The sequence below is a fragment of the Mercenaria mercenaria genome, chromosome 19, assembly GCF_021730395.1.
Source record: "Mercenaria mercenaria strain notata chromosome 19, MADL_Memer_1, whole genome shotgun sequence".
NCBI classification, from domain to species: domain Eukaryota; kingdom Metazoa; phylum Mollusca; class Bivalvia; order Venerida; family Veneridae; genus Mercenaria; species Mercenaria mercenaria.
Window position 1 is genome coordinate 45201342 of NC_069379.1, and position 20101 is coordinate 45221442.

Genomic DNA, 20101 nt, shown 5'->3' on the forward strand with positions numbered 1-20101 from the left:
AAATAATGCAATTTTGACTTAGTTTAATGGAAGATACTTTCAAACCTTCATGACTTAGTTTAATGGAAGATACTTTCAAACCTTCATGTGGCTTGTGAATATTTTTTAAAATTCTAGTAATATTGATGTTACAGATGCAGTAAACTGAATGGTAGAAGCTTGTATTTTTCGTGAATAACGTTTATTAATCTGTGAGTCAGATTATAACTGCTCATTTGTCTGTACTGGGCACATCAAAATGGACAAATAAAGTAGGTCTTATATGGTTGGTATATTCTACTGTTCTTTAATCTGTGATTCAGTCTATAACTGCTCATATTTCTGTACTGGGCACGTCAAAATGGACAAATACAGTAGGTCTTATATGGTTGGTATATTCTACTGTTCTTTAATCTGTGATTCAGTCTATAACTGCTCATATTTCTGTACTGGGCATGTCAAAATGGACAAATATGGTAGCTGTTTATGATTGGTATAATCTACTTTTCTTTAATCTGTGATTCAGTCTATTACTGGTCATATTTCTGTACTGGGCATGTCAAAATGGACAAATATGGTAGCTGTTTATGATTGGTATAATCTACTTTTCTTTAATCTGTGATTCAGTCTATTACTGGTCATTTTTCTGTACTTGGCACGTCAAAATGGACAAATACGGTAGCTGTTATATGATTGGTATAATCTGCTATTCTTTAATCTGTGATTCAGTCTATAATTGCTCATTTGTCTGTACTGGGCATGTCAAAAAGGACAAATACGGTAGCTGTTATATGACTGGTATAATCTACAGTTATTTAATCTGTGATTCAGTCTATAACTGCTCATATTCTGTGTTCAAATCTTTGCTTATTGTTTGTATTAAGTCTTACTGTTGTTTTCATAGATCTGAATTCTTACAATGTTTAAAACCAGAGGCATATAATATTGTTGTTTTTTTTTTACATGTTTAAAACCAGTATCTTTTTGGTAAGCACCCCTTTTAACAGTTAATGGTACTGTCCAAATTGAAAGATGGACAAGTTTATTATAGAAATTAAGCAGAGTAAGGATTAAAATTGGGGTTTTCCTCTTACATGTCCTGTATAAAAAGTTCTTGCTTCTTTAGATCTTAATTTACATGCATTACAATTGTTGTATACAATGTATATAGATCTGAATTCCTGTATGTTTAAAACCAGAGATATTTAAAGGTCCAATACTAAGGGAAGTGAACATTTTAATTTCTTTTAAAAAGCACAGAAACTATTTCATTTTATTGGAAAATGAAAGTCGGTATGTAGAAATTCGAAATAAATCGCAGTATAGGTACAATTATTTTTCTATGAAGTATGAAGAAAGTTAAAAAGACCTGGGGGGTCATTCTGTCGATTCATTGAAATTTCAACATAATACACTTACATTTCTTTGAGTTCCAAAGACCTTCTGTAAATTTTGACTTGCCAATCTTCATTATTTAGTGTCTTGCAGAAGTCTATGCACTGGCTATGAAAAAAATTGCCAACTCACTTTCCCTTAGTAATGGACCTTTAAATGTTATTTTTGCTTTATAGTGTTCATCTCTGTATCATCATTACCTAACCTTTAGCCTGCTGGAGGCAAGTGATTCTGCCTTTGTGACCAGTGCAGATCAAGATCAGCCTGCACATCCTGTACCATTAACTGTTAAAGGGGTGTTTGCCAAAAGGGTACTGACTGAATGGTGGACAGTGCAGACTATGATCAGACTTCATGGATGTGCAGGCTGAACTTGGTCTGCACTTGTCGCAGATGCAGAATCACTTGCTGCCAGCAGGTTAAGGTTAAATATTATACAGTGAATACGTAATATATCAATAATTACAGGTCTGAAACTTTAAGTTTTAGTTTCCAAAATTTTCGTATCATATTTTTTCTAGTCCATGTGTGTAAATCATTGAAAACTGTTACCAATTTTTGTTCTGTCCCTGTAATTTTGTTTACTTCAGCTACTTTTTATTTCATTATTTAAGCAATTTCCTTTAAAATTGACTTTTGCTTAAAAAGCTTATATGAGCCACACCATGAGAAAAACAACATGGTGCATTTGCAATCAGTAGGATCAAGACCAGCTTGCGCTTCCACGCAGTCTGGTCAGGATTCATGCTGTTCACTGTCGAAGCCTATTGTAATTAGAGAAACCGTTGTGCAGGCTGGTCTGGATCCATGCTGGTCGCAAACCCACTATGTTGGTTTTCTCATGGTATGGCTCAATTATATAGTTAAATATACACAGAAGTGCATTAAAAAGTTTTTATGCTATTAAATTGTTATTTGTTCAAAATAGAGACAATATATTTGTGTTACAACTGCTTTAGATAATATTTGTATGTAACGAACCAGAACAGTCTGTCTTATTGCTTGTTGGACTTCTCGACTTTGGAATTACAGTTAAAACTCGGTATCTCAATTACTAAGGGTTCGAGCGTTTACTCTTTGAGGTAACTAAAATTCAATTTAAAATATATTATGTGGACGTATTTCGGGTCAGGACTTGAAAATATTGTCATGAAATCCAAAATTTTGAGACGAGGGAGTGCGAGCTATCGAGATTCAACAGTAGGTGTTCAATACAGTCAAACCAGTCTGAATAGACCACCCTCTAGGGGAGATGAAAAAAGTGGTCTTTGTTAAGAGCAGGGAGGGGGTCTCTTAGCATGAGTACATCGACACTATTCATGGTTAATTAACAGGGTTGCAGCCCATGTGACTTTTGCATACCACACACATACTTACTGCGGAAGTGTGTAAGTTACCTACACAGTTGTTACATGGAAAGCAGCTTGAGAAAGTGTTTGAGAAAGGTACAAAGAACTGATGGCAGAGGTTTTGTGTGTAGGAAAGCACTCATTTTGCTGTCTCCGACATTTATTTCATTTTATTTTGTGGAAATATGTCGAGTAAAAAGTGAAATATACTAGTAGGCAAAATGTTACCCAAATCAAGTCGCTTTCTTTGTGTGTACGGTATTCAAAAGTCATGTAGGGGCGGCCATCCTGGTTTACGGTATTCAGAAGTCACGTTGGGGTGGCCATCCTGGTTTACGGTATTCAGAAGTCACGTTGGGGTGGCCATCCTGGTTTAAATGGGAAGGGAAAGTAGTAGCCTATATACTAGATAGTTTATTGTAGAGAATAGTTTTCATAAGTTGTCTTTACCACACAATTATTTGAATGTATTTGCAATATAATATATTAAATGTATTTTTTTTAATATTTGTTTAAATCTGTCCTCTTTGTGCTTAAAAACTACAGTGGTTGTATAAGGTTGTAGCTTCTTTGTATAATAATTTATCTTTAAGAAATAGTGTAAGACATATTTAATTTGCATGCTTAAATAGTTAAACAAAGAGGGAAATCTAGCATTGTATATTCTGCAATAAAATATTGGTCTGCATTGTATATTCTGCAGTAAACTATGGGTTTACATGTACTTACAAACTATTGATAAACCAGTATGGTATTGAATTTTGCCGCAATAAGTCAGGTTCATTACCACAAGATGAATGTAAATCAGCATATTTTTTCTTTTCTTTTTTTTTTTTTTTTGAGCATGTTAGAATGAAAATTATTGAGGCCTATGGTATATCAAACAATAAACAATGCCAGTATTTAATAAATAACGTCAGTGAATAACGATATTCACCTCTTTTTTTTTTTCTGTAACACTATTTCTTATTCATAACCTTACTTGCTGAAGTAAAATTTCATTTATATGCTATAGATTAGAACTGTTATAGATATATATGATACATGTGTGTATATATATATTAAAGTTAGTTTAGTTAAGATTGAGTGAGAAATCCATGTTTTATAAAAACAACATTTTTTTTTTTAATTTTTCTGGTTGCTATCTGTGTTATCTGGTAATGCCCGAATTATACATTGTTTAACTTTCTGTCTTCCATGCATTTTGAAATCCTCATTTTACAAGTTTTATGACTTTACCCTGTTTGGGTATATGTATGATTTATTCTTAATTTCATGACCTTTTGTCATGTGACTTATCTAGGGTCAGTTACATGTTCTGTATTCTAACATGTTAATGCTACATTCCATTAAAGATTTAATTGATATATAGAATGATGTCTTTTGACACTGTCAGTTCTTTATTCCAGAAGTTTCGTAATTTTAACATGTCTGAAACATTGTGGAATGATTCTAATTTCACTCGAGATGTGATTATATTTTACTCGGACTTTATCATACACTCACTGTTTAAAATCTCAAACTTTAAACTAAAATCAAAGTGTTAAATCTATATAATATTTCAATGAAACTTAGTAGTTTTGTTGTTTGGGGCATGTGCAGTCAAAAATCTAATTTGATTTCTGAAATAGTGTGATATCTATTCCTAAAGTCACTATAGGTTCATTGTAAAAATCCTTCATTTTACCTAAGTGGAAATGGGCACATACTTCAAAATGCAGCTCTTTGATTGGTCAGTTAAAATACAATAAAGTTAGGAATTATGTCTCGCTTACTGCTAAAAACCCATATTTTTTATTTATTCTGGATTAATGAGCTGCGCCATGAGAAAACCAACATAGTGGGTTTGCGACCAGCATGCATCCAGACCAGCCTGCGCATCCGCGCAGTCTGGTCAGGATCCATGCTGTTCACTTTCAAAGCCTATTGAAACAAGAGAAACTGTTAGCGAACAGCATGGATCCTGACCAGATTGTGCAGATGCGCAGGCTGGTCTGGATCCATGCTGGTCGCAAACCCACTATGTTGGTTTTCCCATGGTGCGGTTCAATTTTTATATTTGCATTTACTCTAATGTTACTCTTATAATTATATTATAAGTGCATGCCAGTCAGTATGCGCACTTACTCTTGAAATATTGCTATTTTTCTACATTCCTTTGTGTATATATGTATGTAAACTGTAGTTTATCTGTTGATTTGCAGCTGTGTAAATCAGAAAATGACAATGATTGTTTACTTAAGATACTTATTTAATAATTGCTATCTGTTTATTTCAGTCATATGTGGTTGTCTGTTTATTTTGCTCACCAATCTGGTGAGCTTGGTAGGTAAAATACCAAGCCAGTCTGGAAGGCAAAGCTTTGAATCTTGATTTAGAAATTACACTTCACTTCAGTTACACCACACTGCAGTAACACACTACAGTTACACCACACTGCAGTAACACACACTACAGTTACACCACACTTCAGTTACACCACACTGCAGTTACACACACTACAGTTGCACCACAATAATTACACCATAGTACAGTTAGACAACCAGTTACACTACAGTACAGTTACATAACATCACAGTTACAACACAGTAGAGTTACATCACATTAGCATTATTTCATAATACAGTTACTCTGCAGTACAGTTACACTCTGCAATACAGTTACATTACAGTGCAGTTACACTACAATAAAGTTACATTCCAATACAGTTAATTACACTACACTGCATTTACATCGCAGTAACTGTTCAGTTACACCACATAACAATTACACCACATTTACCATTCACTACATTACTGTTACACCACATTTACCATTCACTACGTTACTGTTACACCACAGTAAAGATACACTACAGTACAGTTAAAACCCAGTAGAGTTACAATACAATATTGTTACAAGTTAATCATACCTTATTGCAGTTACACTTCAGTCACACCACAAAACAGTTACACCAAACTGTAGTTTGTGTAAAGATGTGCAAATTTTAATTGTGTTTCAAACTTTGCACTTATAAAATTAATACTTTTGAAGAAATAGTGTGTTTAAGTGATTATTGCAATATGTTTTTTTAACCTCAAGTCAGTTTCTTATTATTTGTAATGCTTGAGCAAATAATTATGGATCAATTTTCTACTTTTTTCATGCCATTAGATCCAGTTATTATTGACAACAAACTCTTCACCAAAAAGCTGTATTCAAAGACCTTTATGACATATATTGAATCATGAGATGCTGCTATTTATGGGTCCACTACCTTAAAATGGCAGTTAAAATTGTTGTCAAACTGACAAGTTGATATTCTCATCCATTCTGTATATGATCTGCATTTCATGTTGTGTAACAGAATTTGTCACTAATCGAAATTAGTGACATTTAATTTGTCTTTGATGATCATACACTGACCAGATATGAAAACAAACAAACGTATGCCTGAATATATATTTTTTTTCACAACAGAAAACATCACCGTAAAATGTTCAACACATACACATCTCGATACCCTATACCCATTACCTTAATTTTACAGTCTGTTCTGCTGATTAAATTTGAACACAATGGGTATAGAGTATCGAGATGTGTATGTGTTGAACATTTTAAGGTGATTATCTTTCACCTGTGGACACCAGATTTTTACATTTTCCACCCATGTTGACACCCAAGAAATTCTTGCAGCTGGACAAGTATTTTTATCAACATTTTTGTTATGAATTTAAGACATTTTTTTACCTAATTTTGCAAAGTATTCACAGATTTTTCTACAAAGTTGCAAGAATGTAGGTTCTAGTAATGACTTAAGGTCTACAAAGTTTCAGCGGAAAAAGTTGAAATGTTTGCAAATTTCATGAATTCAGAAAATTCAGAAATAAAATTATCTGGCCTAATTACAGTGTTCACAAAGACACATCATTGTCAAGTAAGATTAAATCACTTCAGTTTTCAGTGATTTATAAATATTTATGCAACCAGATGGACAGTTTGTGAACTTTTTGTGCTGCAAATATAATCCAGTTACACAGTATTTATGCATGATGAAAATATTAAAATTTTATGGATTATTGAATAATCAGCAGTTTTTAGTCCCAAAGTTTCCGGGCTTTGTGCAACTTGGAGCAAAATATGAGCCCAGGTGTTCACTTGGTAAAAGACGTTTCTATCAAATACAAATATTCCCTTTATAATCATGTTATAACTGCCCGAAGATTTCTGGTGTTGGTGTTTTATTGTAACTTGTAAAGGTATGATCTTTCGAATCAGTTTTTACATAATTATTCTATATTATGCGTTGTTGAAGATATTTTTTCTGTTACAGACTATTTTCTGCCATTATATTTATATGCTTATTATACATTGTAATCTCTATTTTTCAAATTAGAATAAAATTTAAGAAGTGAATTATTTGTTTTGTTGGTACGGTAGTAAACCTGTTGGTGAAATGGCAATTTTCTGGCTAATTACACATTCGCATATTGTATTCAGGCATTTTTTTTGGTAGTTTATACAGCTTGATCAAGTTAGTTTATCCAAATTTATTTTAACTCGATTGCAATTAAAGTTTTGAACCACTTTTGAGTCCGCTTCCTGGAAAACCCAGTACTGGCGTCATACAATATGTCATTGTCGTGATCCCAGCGGGGCTCGAACCCACGAACCCCAGGTTTAGAAGCCAACACAACCACTAGACCACCACTCCCTTTGTTCAGATTCATGTATTATTCGAATGAGCTGTGAAATGCCAAAATAGAATACAGACAACAGGTACTAATCAAACAGAACTTGCTTATGGGAATATCAATGTGGTGGCTTGATTTCAATTCTGGGAAGACGATAACTTCTCCTGGAATTATTTTATTCAAATGATTCTGGACATGACAACTGTGTATAAAAGAAATGGAGCCACTGCCTTTTGTGAGGGGAGAGGGGTGGGGGGGAGGCAAATAACTAAATTAAATGTTCTAATCTAGTCTTTATAGAGATTTTAATCTTGGATGAATATTTCACAGAAAATAATAACAGTTGAGTAACAAACATATTATAAATAAAACAAACAAAACAACATTTACACAATATAAGAATGATTGCACATTTAAAAACCAGTTTTTCTCACTTGCACATTTAAAAACCAATCTTTCTCAGTTTCCATATCAGATTAGATTTAGAGTGATGAGTGTACACTTACCAAAAAAAAAAAGCAGTGTGCATCATATATACCTAATTCTAACATTTCCTGAACAGATTGCCAGTTAAACATAATAGTTCAACTCAATAGTTGACACGTGGACCAGTAACGGAACATTATGATGTTAATGTCAAGTTCATTATTACCTGAATAAATGAAGCCCAGCATGTTTATCTCAATATTTCAATGAACATGTTAGAATGAAAACAATTGAGGTCTTGTGGTTTGTCTTCCAATTTACCACGATTAATCGTTCAGATGCTGACATATTGAATCACTCGAGCCTACGCCCTCTTAATTTAATTCCTGTGCCTTTAAACTTTAAAACATAATAAATAAGACGACAAACCACTCAAAGCGCATGGTTATTTGTTAAATAAAATGTCGTAGATCTGGTTATTTTCACATATTTTAAACCATAATTTCAGAGACATCAGTCACATGTTTGCAATTTTTTTTTTATTCAACATTTCCCACCTCCTAATTGGACCCACCTCCTAGTTGGATCCTTCTCCTAGTTGTCAAACTTCCTAGCTGGCCCCACCTCTAAGCTAGACCCACCCTCCAAGTTAGTCACACCTTCTAGATGGATAAGAGTTCCAAGATTACACTTTTTGAATTCATGTGTTGCTCTTTTTTTTAGCGATATATGACCATTTTGTGTGGATTTGCCATAAAACCCAACTCACTCACTCTTTTTTTAAAAAAAAAAGATACAAGCATCGCTATAACCAAACCCACACTATAGTAGTAGGTAGTAAGAAACTGGTCCTACAGAAAACACTTTATAGTTTATAAATAAAACAAAATTTTAATATGCCTCTGATAAAATGAAAATCAAGCACACACAAAATATTAAAATAACAACTGAACAACAATCGGGCCATGGTGACTGTATTGCTCACCAGTTTCACAGCTCAAACATCAAATATTTCTGCTAAATAACTTTGAAAAACCGGCCTGCAGATGAAATGAGGATTTTCAAAGTTTTCAAATGTGCAGTATAAGGAAAACTAGACCCACCCCAGGCAGCAACATTCTTTTAAGAATCCAGATGGCTTTTATGATTCCAGAGGTTTATGAATGGAAATTTTGAAGTTATTTTCGAAATCACACCAGTGGTTCAGGAGATGGCATTTGAAGACGTTTTATATTTTGAGCCCAGGAAGCCATGTTTTTTTCTTGACATCAGATATTTTAAATATTTTGGCAGATCTCAAGATGTTCACCCAAGGGACATTTCTGTGAAATTGTTATATTTCAAAATGCCGCTAGTGGTCATGTGTTTGACAGTTCAGAAGAATCTTAACAAGCCAAAAAAAAAAAAAATTCCTGTGAAATTACTTGTTTCTGACGAAATTTTTAATATTTATCACTATATACATAATTATAGAGAAAAGGGACCCCATGTCAGCCATGGTTCTGATGAATCATAGTAATTTGAACAATCTGTATAGAGTGTCGCCAAAAGATCATTTGCAGAAATTATTTTAAACATTGGGCAAATAGGTTCTTACAAGAAGATATTTAAATTTTCGACTATGTACATAACAAATATAGGGAAAGAGACCATGCCCCTTGGTGTCCATGTGTTCTGACAAACCAAAATAATCTGAACAGGCTTAGTAGAATGGTTGGAAAAATTTTGAAAGAAGAACACTAGTGGAACATCCAATCTGAAGTTTCAGCAACTTCCAACCAATTATTTCAAAAATGTTGTTTGAAGAAAATGTTGAATGATGAAAAAACCAATGGACGGTGAGTGATCACAAAAGCTCATCTTTTAAACACATTCTGCACAATGAGACAATAAAAAAAAAGATAGCATGTGTATATACTACCTATCAATAGTACACAATATATAATCTTTCAAAGTGTGACCAGCACAAATTATTTCACTGATAGTGAGTGGTATATCTTCATTTTACAATAACTTCTACTCAAAAACTCACTGATACAGTAATGATAACCTATTGGAACAACTTAAAGAAAATGATCTGTTACAAAATAAAGCAAGTCTTAAATTTGAAGCCATTGCTCGGTAACAACTGCAACTTTTCCTAAGATTTAAAATCCTATTGATTGGCAATGCCTCCAGTAGTAATTTTAGAACGAGGATACAGTAATGTGATGCTTCAATTCTAGAAGCTTCCCTGGTTCTTTACACGGCAGGTGTTAAGCACCAATACACAGGGACTCTTATCCCAATGTTAGTCATTTTTAGTTTGAGGAACTGGGGCTCCAACTAGTTCAACTTCTACTCACAAACACTGGTTTTGTAGTCAGATAGTGTTACCACCAGACCATTGCATCCGCTCTAAACTGATCAGTATCATTTGAAGTTTGTTTTAAGATGAAAAGAACTGATCTGTGCCAACTTAAGTTGAAGAAGTACGCCCAACTGAAAGTTTATAATTGAAAAAACTGATCAGTATCAAGCAAAGCTTGTCTTAAGAAGAAGACATTGATCAGTGTCATCTTAAAGCTTGTCCAAATAAGGCCTGCCCATCTGGTTTGTTTGTGTATAAATTAAAGCTTGGTCAAAGATGAAGAAATTGATCAGTATCATCTGATGCTTGTTCAAAGTTAGCAGGAAATGATCAGTATCAGGTGAAGCTTGGTTTGAAGTCAGGTGGTAGTAGATCTATAGATGTGTAATACAGCACATATGCCGCTGACGTCTGAAATTATACGAAATTATGATAAACAACTTAGAGCATTACACCAGGCAAGACTGAATTGGGATTTCGATTCTTATACTGGGTCCTGCTGAGTGGTAAAGATGACTGACTGAAGCAACTGCTGCCCCTCACCAGAATCACTTTTGAATACCACTTGAGGTGTAGAATTCTATCTTACGACTTACAAAAGGTCTGTGGTTCTACACAGGCGTTTGCTTTGCCTATAATGATGCCGAAAGTGGCAAATGCTGCCAAATGTTGGAAAGTTGCCATAACGACCTAAAATTGTTTCCTGTGATTTAAAACCCAACAGAAGAAACAACTATGGTCATACTTTATTTTACATCATTTCAGTTATAGATTTGAAGACTGTTGACCTACAATTCAGTGATAAATCCTCATTTCTTTTTTTAAATACTGGGGCATGAAGTTGCCATACCATCCTTGTAGAAAAACAGAATTACCTTAACACTAGATTCGGATGTATCATACACTTCATGGTCATCAAATTTGTACCATTTCTGTGTGTTGGGATTTCTACAACATGCTGTATCTACAATAAGAAAAGATCCTATGATCAGAATTAGGCTAAGACTTAACAGTTATGGTGTTTTGAATTCTTTAAGGATTATTATAGGGTAAATGGACATGTAGTTGTGTGTATCTAATTTTAGCTAAAGCTGCCAATATCTACCTAAAATGGAAATTCACCAATAAAAGTGTAAAATTTAGTCCTCCAAGGATACCAGTATTTTGCAATCTAACAGAAATCAGATATATCCCCGATGACAAGAATTCATAATACACAATAGGTAATACTTTTCGATAAAATGCTGCTGATTATTTGCCAGCATTTGAAATCTGCATGTCCTACATTTGCAATTATAAGCAAAATTCTAACATGGTTAGACATAATTGCCAGTATAACAAAGAAGTTCTGTATATTTTGGGATAAACAGACGGGTAGGACAGCATTATCACATCAATTATGACGTCATATGGCATCCAGTTTAGTAGTACTCTAATAAATGAAGCCCAGAATAATTTTTATCAAAGTGTTTCAATCAACATGTAAGAATGAAAATAATCAATGCTTTCTTGTGGTTTGTCATTTAATTTACTATGGTTTATAATTCAGATGCTTAAGAAATAATTTATAGCAAAAGAGTGCTTTATCACTATTTATGCATGATGGGTGGTTATACGTCGCAATAATTTCACGAGTGCACAGCAGCCCTTGTGAAATTATTTGAACAACGTATTACCACCAAAGTGTATAAATAGTGTTAGAGCGCGCTTGTGCTATAAATTATTTCGATTCTAATACGTCCTTACTCTCAAATACTAGATAAAATATAGAAGCGCTCTTTCTAGGTCGCAACAAAAAATTTGATGTCACCGCACGTAAACTTGACGTCATTCTAGTGTACGAGTGTTTTAACAGAGACAAGCATACTAGAATTAGATACTTAACACTCAAGTTAACGCCCCCGTGATGCAATTCCTGTGCATCTTAATGCAGAACTGAGATTCACTGGTTGATGAATGACTATTTGTTAAATGAAAACATCATAAATGTAACCAAAGCAAGTAACAGTAAATTGTTACTTTCAGTGTGATTATGTATTTTCTGTACCTTAATTTGATAATGTCTGGTGGTCTCTTGGTTATAGCCAGAATTTTGAGATAAGAAAGTTAGATATTGTGGGTTTAAAGTGTACTTTCGGCAGCCAAACATGTTCTATTATTGTGGGAAGAACTAAATGCTCTGTAAGTGCAAAAGAATTTTAAAAATGTTTTGGGGGTAAGACAAAATGGTATCAAAAATTGAAACTTACAATGGCCTCCATCCAGTGTCCCAAAATGATTCTGAAAAAAAAGAAAAGATGACTAAAATTTAGCACAAGACATGTAGCATAATTCTTTGATTACTTAAAAAAAATTCAAATAATACCAAAAATTCAATTTGTTTATGTAATTACTGGAAGATTTAACATCATTTTAACAGTATTTCAGATATATACAGCAACATAAAAATAATAAAACATACAATGCCTTAGGTAAATCTGGTTAAAACTGTATACAATACAAAACCAAGAACTGGAAACTGTGCGTTGTATCCTGTTGTATTTTAAGGATATTTGCATGTTTAGGTGGCAGATAAAACTTTTAATTATGAACATATTCAACAGTGAAAAACATTGACATTCTCTGTATTCAATTTAACTTTGATAGTGTTTTTCATTTTATCAATTTTATTGTATTTTCAGCTTTTGCAAACTTTACGCTACAGAAAAAAATTATCCCATGTGCTGTAGCATTGCATTTGCAGAACTTCTTGGGATATGCCAGTACCCGGGTCGTAACAGGCTTGGGCACCAACCAATCCAACAAAATTCTGGCACATGGAATGAATGCGAAGAAGTCTAAGAGTTTCTTTATCTATATGCACTTTGAGTTCTATTCACAACTTTAGCGCCATAATGACATCATCCCTTTATATATCATCACAGTCTTACTGACATGAGCATTTTGACCAAATATTGCTTAAAAGAACTTACAAAAACTATAAAAATTTATAATTTATCTGAAGAAATGTATATTCTAGATAAACTTACAGACACTGCATATAGTTTATATGGTTTTGGCTGTGGGCCCTTCACAAAAGTGGTCATGTCTAGACCTCTTACAGGAAAATCTACATGGGCATTTATTTTAGTTCTCCATTGTCCTTCATACACAAATCTGTAAGATAAAACATTCATTACTGTTCATACACAAATCTGTAAGATAAAACATTTATACACAAATCTGTAAGATAAAACCTTCATACACAAATCTGTAAGATAAAACCTTCATACACAAATATGTAAGATAAAACCTTCATTACTGTTCATACACAAATCTGTAAGATATTAAAACCTTCATTACTGTTCATATACAAATCTACATACACAAATGTGCAAGATCTAAACTGGGCTTGAACTTATAACCCCTGGCTTGAGATGACTACACCTTATCTGCTACACTACCCCTCTCCTTGTTAACTGTATCAGTGCATCTAATATAAGCTTCATTTTCAATTCAAGTTACAGAGACATTCTAATTATATTTCCTAAATTTCCAGGCAAGATTTACTGTTACTTGGTAAAAATACTCTACCTGTTCAATGCTATCAATAATATATGCGGCAACTTCCAAATGACAATGTTCTTGACAGAGTCACGGTAACATTTACACTGAGGACATTTCCACCGCGAACTTCCTGTCATTTTTTCCTCCGCCGCAAACTGCCGTAAGCAGTCCTGAAAATACGTACATTAGTGTTAGTTTCATTTTTTTTAACATGTTGTGTTGACAAAACGCTTCTTAGTTTTGTTTGTTAGGTTTGGTAAAGGTGTGATAAAACATTATATAGTTACATGCTATTCACAAAATTTTGATTTCCATTTAAAAGCTGTTTGAAAGGATAAACTGTCAATTTAAAAGAATGTTGATAAAACATCATTTGGAGAATGAGTCGCGCAGTGGTTAGCCAGTTAAACTACAATGCCAGTGATCCCAGGTCATGATATTTTGACTAGGGTTAAGTTCTGGATGGGTTGCTCAAGTTCTGTACTGTTTCCATCAGTATCAGCCCAGACTAGAATCTTGGGAGGTAAATATAACATCTGCCATTGGCTCAACTGGAAATTGTTTAATCCATTCCTGGAGGGGAGTTGTTCTTTTTTATTTCAGAATAATTACAGAACAAGAGCTGTCACTAATGGTGACAAATGCCCCCGCAGCGCCTTTTCCTTTGACCTGGTGACCCTGACCTTTGACCGGGTGACCCCAAAGTCAGTAGGAGTCGTGTACTCAATAAGTACTATCAGCATGTTTAGTTTAAAGGTCCTGGGTGCAGTGGTTCGCGAGTAAAGTGCCTTCCTGCAAAAAGCTAATGTTGTGACAAATGAACAAATGAACGAACGGACAGTTGAAAACTATTATGCCTCCCTTCGGGGGCATTAAAAACAATTATTCAAGAATGAAATTATTTTTTCTGCTTGTAAACAACATCTACTATCATTTCAACACAGTCCATGTTCCCCGAGTGTACAGGAACAGTATTATGGAAAGAAAAACAACAAACAACTAAACTACAAGCAACCTTAAAACAGACAAAACAGTCAGGTCAGAATTTCCCAACTTTGGGATTTACTGTAAAAAGAAATGCTGATTTTTACCTGTAGTGTACATCTGTTGGATGACGGGATTGGAAGCGAAAGAAACATGAACGCCTGGAATGTAACACTCCGCTTCCGACATGTTAGGCACATAATGGTCGACTTCAGTTGGCCCTAAAACACACAAATCTGGTATATGAAATACAGTTGAAACTCTGTATCCAAAATTCAAAGGGATTAAACGTTTTACTTCGAGACAACCTATATTTAACTTAAAATTAAATTTTGTGCATCAGTTTTCTGCATGGGACTAATAATGTCTTCTAAGATAGCGGGAATGTTGAGATAAGAGTTTGAGATATTGAGTTTCAACCGTTCATAAAATTGATCACCTTTATGTCATTGATTTCCTGTAATTTATTCAAGAGAAATAAAATATGAGCCGCGCCATGAGAAAACCAACATAGTGGCTTTGCGACCAGCATGAATCCAGACCAGCCTGCGCATCTGCACAATCTGGTCAGGATCCATGCTGTTCGCTAACAGTTTCTCTAACTGCAATAGACTGAAAGCAAACAGCATGCATCCTGACCAGACGGCGCGGATGCGCAGACTGGTCTGGATCCATGCTGTTCACTAACAGTTTCTATAATTGCAGTAGGCTTTAAAAGCGAACAGCATGGATCTTGACCAGACTGCGCGGATGCGCAGGCTGGTCTGGATCCATGCTGGTCGCAAACCCACTATGTTGGTTTTCTCATGGCATGGCTCATGTATCTAACATCATAAACTGATACAACTATAAAATCCATAAATAGCTGCCTCCAACTCTGTATCAAATAGTACATACTGTTGCAAAAATATACAGTCAAACTTGGTGTGCTTGAACCTGACAGGATAAACAAAATTTATTTGAGTTTTCGGTTGTTCTAGCCATCCAAACAAAACATATTATAAAGATATTTTGCTGGGACCTGACGATGAGTTGGAGCGATGGACTGTGTACAAATTATCCGAGTTCAAGCAAACAAAGTTCAACTGTATTTGATAGGAAGTTTCATAAAGTGAACGTTTCAACAGAAATCTATGGGTCTTAAGTAAGATCCATTGAAGCAATTCAGTCCATTACAAAAGCAAGAACAACCAAAGGCACATTCACATTCCTGATAAATTCTTTATAACCAAAATACTAAAACTGGAATTTTTTGTTTTTCAAGCAGCTTTTTAATTGTTTTTTTAACAGCTATATATTGGCCATTAAATAAAATATGTAAAATCTTCAAACCTGAAACAGCTCCACTATTATAGATTCATTATGAAGTTTGTGATTCTTCCACGCTAGTTCGGCTCCAATGTGATCCGGTAACTTATCATTATCCTGCTCAGCAATCTTTGGACGCGTCTTCACCTACGAGAAATTAAAATTGCAAGTACAGTGAAACTCCTCTAAACTAGAACCCAACAATACCAGATACCCCTAAATAACTGAAACCCCTGAATACCAGAAACCTCTAAATAACTGAAACCCTTAAATACCAGAAACCCCTAAAATTTTACTGTGGTCCAAAGGTTGTTCAGTTTAAAGAGGTTCAAGTGTGTAATTTATAGCTTATTACAGTTACAATAATGGCAGGATAAAACTTTGATTTTCAAAATGTCTGAGTTAACTGACAAAATCATTCCTTTTTATCAATATGCATTATCTGAGATACAAAGTTTTTCCAATTAGTGTGAAAACTTTTACTAGGATGATATTACTATCTCTCAAATCACTGAATACTATTCAACTTTCTATATTGAATTTCTCAATATATAAGAAATCAAAACATCTTCCTAAGCAGAAACAATCTTACCAAGTTTCATTACAATTGAGCAAAATCTGAGACCTCTAAGTGTATTTACGGAAAAAAAAAAACTGTAGGAAACAGACAAAAAGCCATCAATATTAAAAGCTTATCATTAATAAAAAGTTGTCTGTTAATTCAGTCCGAAGTAAGATTATATCCCTTGCTTATTTCTTCCTGTATATGTGAGTAAATCCTTATAAATGTAAATTTTTATCCTGATAATACCTTATTAAGTCCCTCATGTAAACTGTCTAGGAGAAATATTAATATTCTCTCCCTTGCATATTTCATTCGACATAATTATGTGAAAAAGCTTTAGCGTACGTATTTTATCCTAAATATACCTTGTTAAGTCCCTCGTGTAAACTGTCTAGAAGAAATGTTAAGAATTCCTGACTGTCCTGTTGTTCGTACCCAGCAAACATAGGCTGCTGTCTTCCAACAACAGACTGTAAATAAATATACATAGAATAATTCAATATAATTTTTTGTCGGTTTACGTCACACTGACACAATTATAGGTCACACGGCGACTTTCCAACTTTAGAGTTTTAGGTTTTTTTCCCGGACAAGACAAGGAGTCCAAGCGAATGGTGGGGTTCCAATTACCTGAGTTAGAGCAAATGAATTTTGACTGTACTTTATTTCGTGAATTAATACATGCACAATATCCACAAAAATTAGTCCCCCACAAATATTACCGATTTCATGCTTTCAAAAAATCTTGGTATAAATTCACTGGAGTTCTAAAATTGTATAAAGTAGATCTGCGTATTTTTTTGCAAAAGGTATCTTTCTATCTTTTCTACATAACCATACCTTAAAGTCCCTTGGAGTTATAAATCTGTACTGTCCTGACCAAAGGGACTTAACTAGGTAAGCAAAATCATCTGTTACTTCCCATAAGTTGCCTGCCTTCTCTCCCCTGAAAAAAGTAACACAAAATATTTAGTCATCTACTTTTGCGGGTATAACTTCTCTTTTTTTTGCACAAACGATAATTTTGTGGAATTCAACAAATAATTGAAGAAATAAAAACAAACTACTTCCAGTAAAGCATTATTTTCTCAAGAACACTTGCGTTATTTAAATGATGATCAGGAAAAGTTTATCCGAAAACAGAATGATATCTTGATGAATCATACTTGAACAAAAACATACCAGTTCCAGCATGGTTTTTATTGCTGTAGCCTTAAGATGACATACATGAGCCCCGCCATGAGAAAACCAGCATATTGGCTTTGTGACCAGCATGGATCCAGACCAGTCTGTGCACCCGTGCAGTCTGGTCAGGATCCATGCTGTTCCCTAACAGTTTCTCTAATTGCAATAGACTCTGAAAGCGAACAGCATGGATCCTGACCAGACTGGGCAGATACGCAGACTGGTCTGGATCCATGCTGGTCGCAAAGCCACTATGTTGGTTTTCTCATGGCACGGCTCACATGTATTTCTTGTATAATAACTTTTTTGAATCGAGAACTTTCCTATATGAAACAAAATGCAAATATCACGGTTGCTTTTTTTATTCCAGGTAAAAAACTCATACATGAATCTATTTCATATTAAATGGAATTTATTACAATGTCGTACAGCATGTGAGGCTTTCTAGTGCAGGTGAAAATACCAGAAACTCCAGTCTGACATGCAAAAACATATTCTAGCATAAAACTGCTATTCTTGTCACTTTTCATGGGTGTTTAAACAAAAGAGAAAACGTGTTAACAAAGAAATTCTCGCACTCGCATGTTGTTAAAACACCTTATATATGCTTGTTCCATGGCACAGCACTTACATTTAACAGCCCCAAAACAGGTAATTCAAAGGAAAATGATTCCGAAAAAAACAATGCAAACATTCCCGCGCATTTCAAGGAAATTTTATGATGTTGAGGGGCAATATATTCATTAATTACATGTAGTTTTTACAGGTTTTATGCTAGAACAGCATTAATGTATGTTCATTTCATGTTAAAAACATCTTCGAGGAAAATCTGGAAACTTACCTATTAATATCGTAAAGGTACAAGTCTGTGAGAAGGTATGTTACTAGAGGTGATGTATTGTTCAGACACTGGATAGTGCTGTTCATGTAGCATGTGTTACCAAGGTTACGTAAACCTGTCAACGCACAACCCTGAAATATATTGTATATATCACTTTAAACTAATACCTCAGTCATTTATACGTCAATTTCCAGCTGTGTATATGGTAAAAACTTTGTTCCTGCTATCTATTTCGACATATAAAATCCATTTTTGTTCCATTTTATAGTCATACTTATACAATACTCTAAAAATAGTTTATTTTCGTGGGCATGAAATTTCATGGTTTTGGCAAAAACAGCTATTTCATGGAAATATTTGGAGACTTGGTTAAATTAAAAGAACTGGAAATTTATTTATTTTACATGATTAAACTGCATGGACTGAGACAAGTATGATGTCTATGAACATTAGTTCCATACTTACGTTAATGATTTTACAGTATATACCATATGGACACTTTCCAACTTTAATGGTGGAGAAAGAACCCAACATGCCCCTCCACACAGTATATCAGGTATAGGCAGACACCTGGTTAGAACCACTGACCTTCTGTGAGCCAGCCGGACAGCTTTTTCACATGAAAGCAATTGCTAAGTTCTGAACCCACAGTACTTACAGAAACGTTACCCTATAGCATTGACAGAAACGTAACTCCATAGCATTGACAGAAACGTTACCCTATAGCATTGACAGAAACGTTACCCTATAGCATTGACAGAAACGTTACTCCATAGCATTGACAGAAACGTTACCCTATAGCATTGACAGAAACGTTACTCCATAGCATTGACAGAAACGTTACTCCAAATCAGTGACCCTAACCACTCCATTATAACCTATTTTAACCAATGGTTCTGTTTCTGTGAAAATACTGATATTCATCGTGGACTATTTTTTTTTGTGTATTTTCAGGCTGCGACAATCCAATAAATTAAATGCAAACAAATATTCACAATCAAACTGTTAAAACATTATTTTTCACATGGGACTAAATTTTGTCTCTATAAAATCTATGTAAAGTTTAAAACTTGGCCACATGGTCACAGGGGACTAATTTCTGTGGTTATGTAAAAGCACAAAATCAAAATCCCAATAAACAAGTAAAATCATTATACTATAATTTACATCTTACTTCAAAATCCACAAATTCATTCCAACATGACACAGCTATTTCAGCAAAAGCCACACAATATCAAGCTCAGACAATGCAGATTTTAATGTAACTTTTTCTCCCTGCAGATTTACATATTTTTCGCTTGGAAAAATAAAATGTAAAGGTCTATAATTATGCTTGACTTTTAACAACTCACCAAATATCAACTAGAGTCCTTACATTGCTGTATATTTTACATTAAATAAAATCTGGAAAGTAGATCCCTCGGAAGCACCAAGAACAAGGCAAACAGTGAAACTTGCAGACTCGGTTTGATTGAGTCTGTTCATGAGCAGTAATGGAAC

General features: G+C 34.2%; 1 protein-coding gene across 3 annotated transcripts in view; it reads right to left on the bottom strand.

Annotated features, from left to right (window-relative positions):
* Positions 1 to 7684: 7684 nt before the first annotated feature.
* The window catches only part of LOC123542054 (ubiquitin carboxyl-terminal hydrolase 8-like), a 72803-nt gene continuing 60386 nt past the window's right edge, over positions 7685 to 20101 (bottom strand). For all 3 annotated transcript variants that reach the window (XM_053531134.1, XM_053531132.1, XM_053531133.1), the window contains exons 18-27: positions 18602 to 18732; positions 17416 to 17521; positions 16941 to 17045; positions 16035 to 16157; positions 14810 to 14923; positions 13746 to 13888; positions 13202 to 13328; positions 12422 to 12452; positions 11048 to 11136; positions 7685 to 10583 (exon numbers count right to left, since the gene is read on the bottom strand). In XM_053531134.1, coding sequence (XP_053387109.1) covers positions 10509 to 10583; positions 11048 to 11136; positions 12422 to 12452; positions 13202 to 13328; positions 13746 to 13888; positions 14810 to 14923; positions 16035 to 16157; positions 16941 to 17045; positions 17416 to 17521; positions 18602 to 18732 — 1044 coding nt within the window. In that variant the 3' untranslated portion in view covers positions 7685 to 10508. The remainder of the gene's footprint in view (positions 10584 to 11047; positions 11137 to 12421; positions 12453 to 13201; positions 13329 to 13745; positions 13889 to 14809; positions 14924 to 16034; positions 16158 to 16940; positions 17046 to 17415; positions 17522 to 18601; positions 18733 to 20101) is intronic.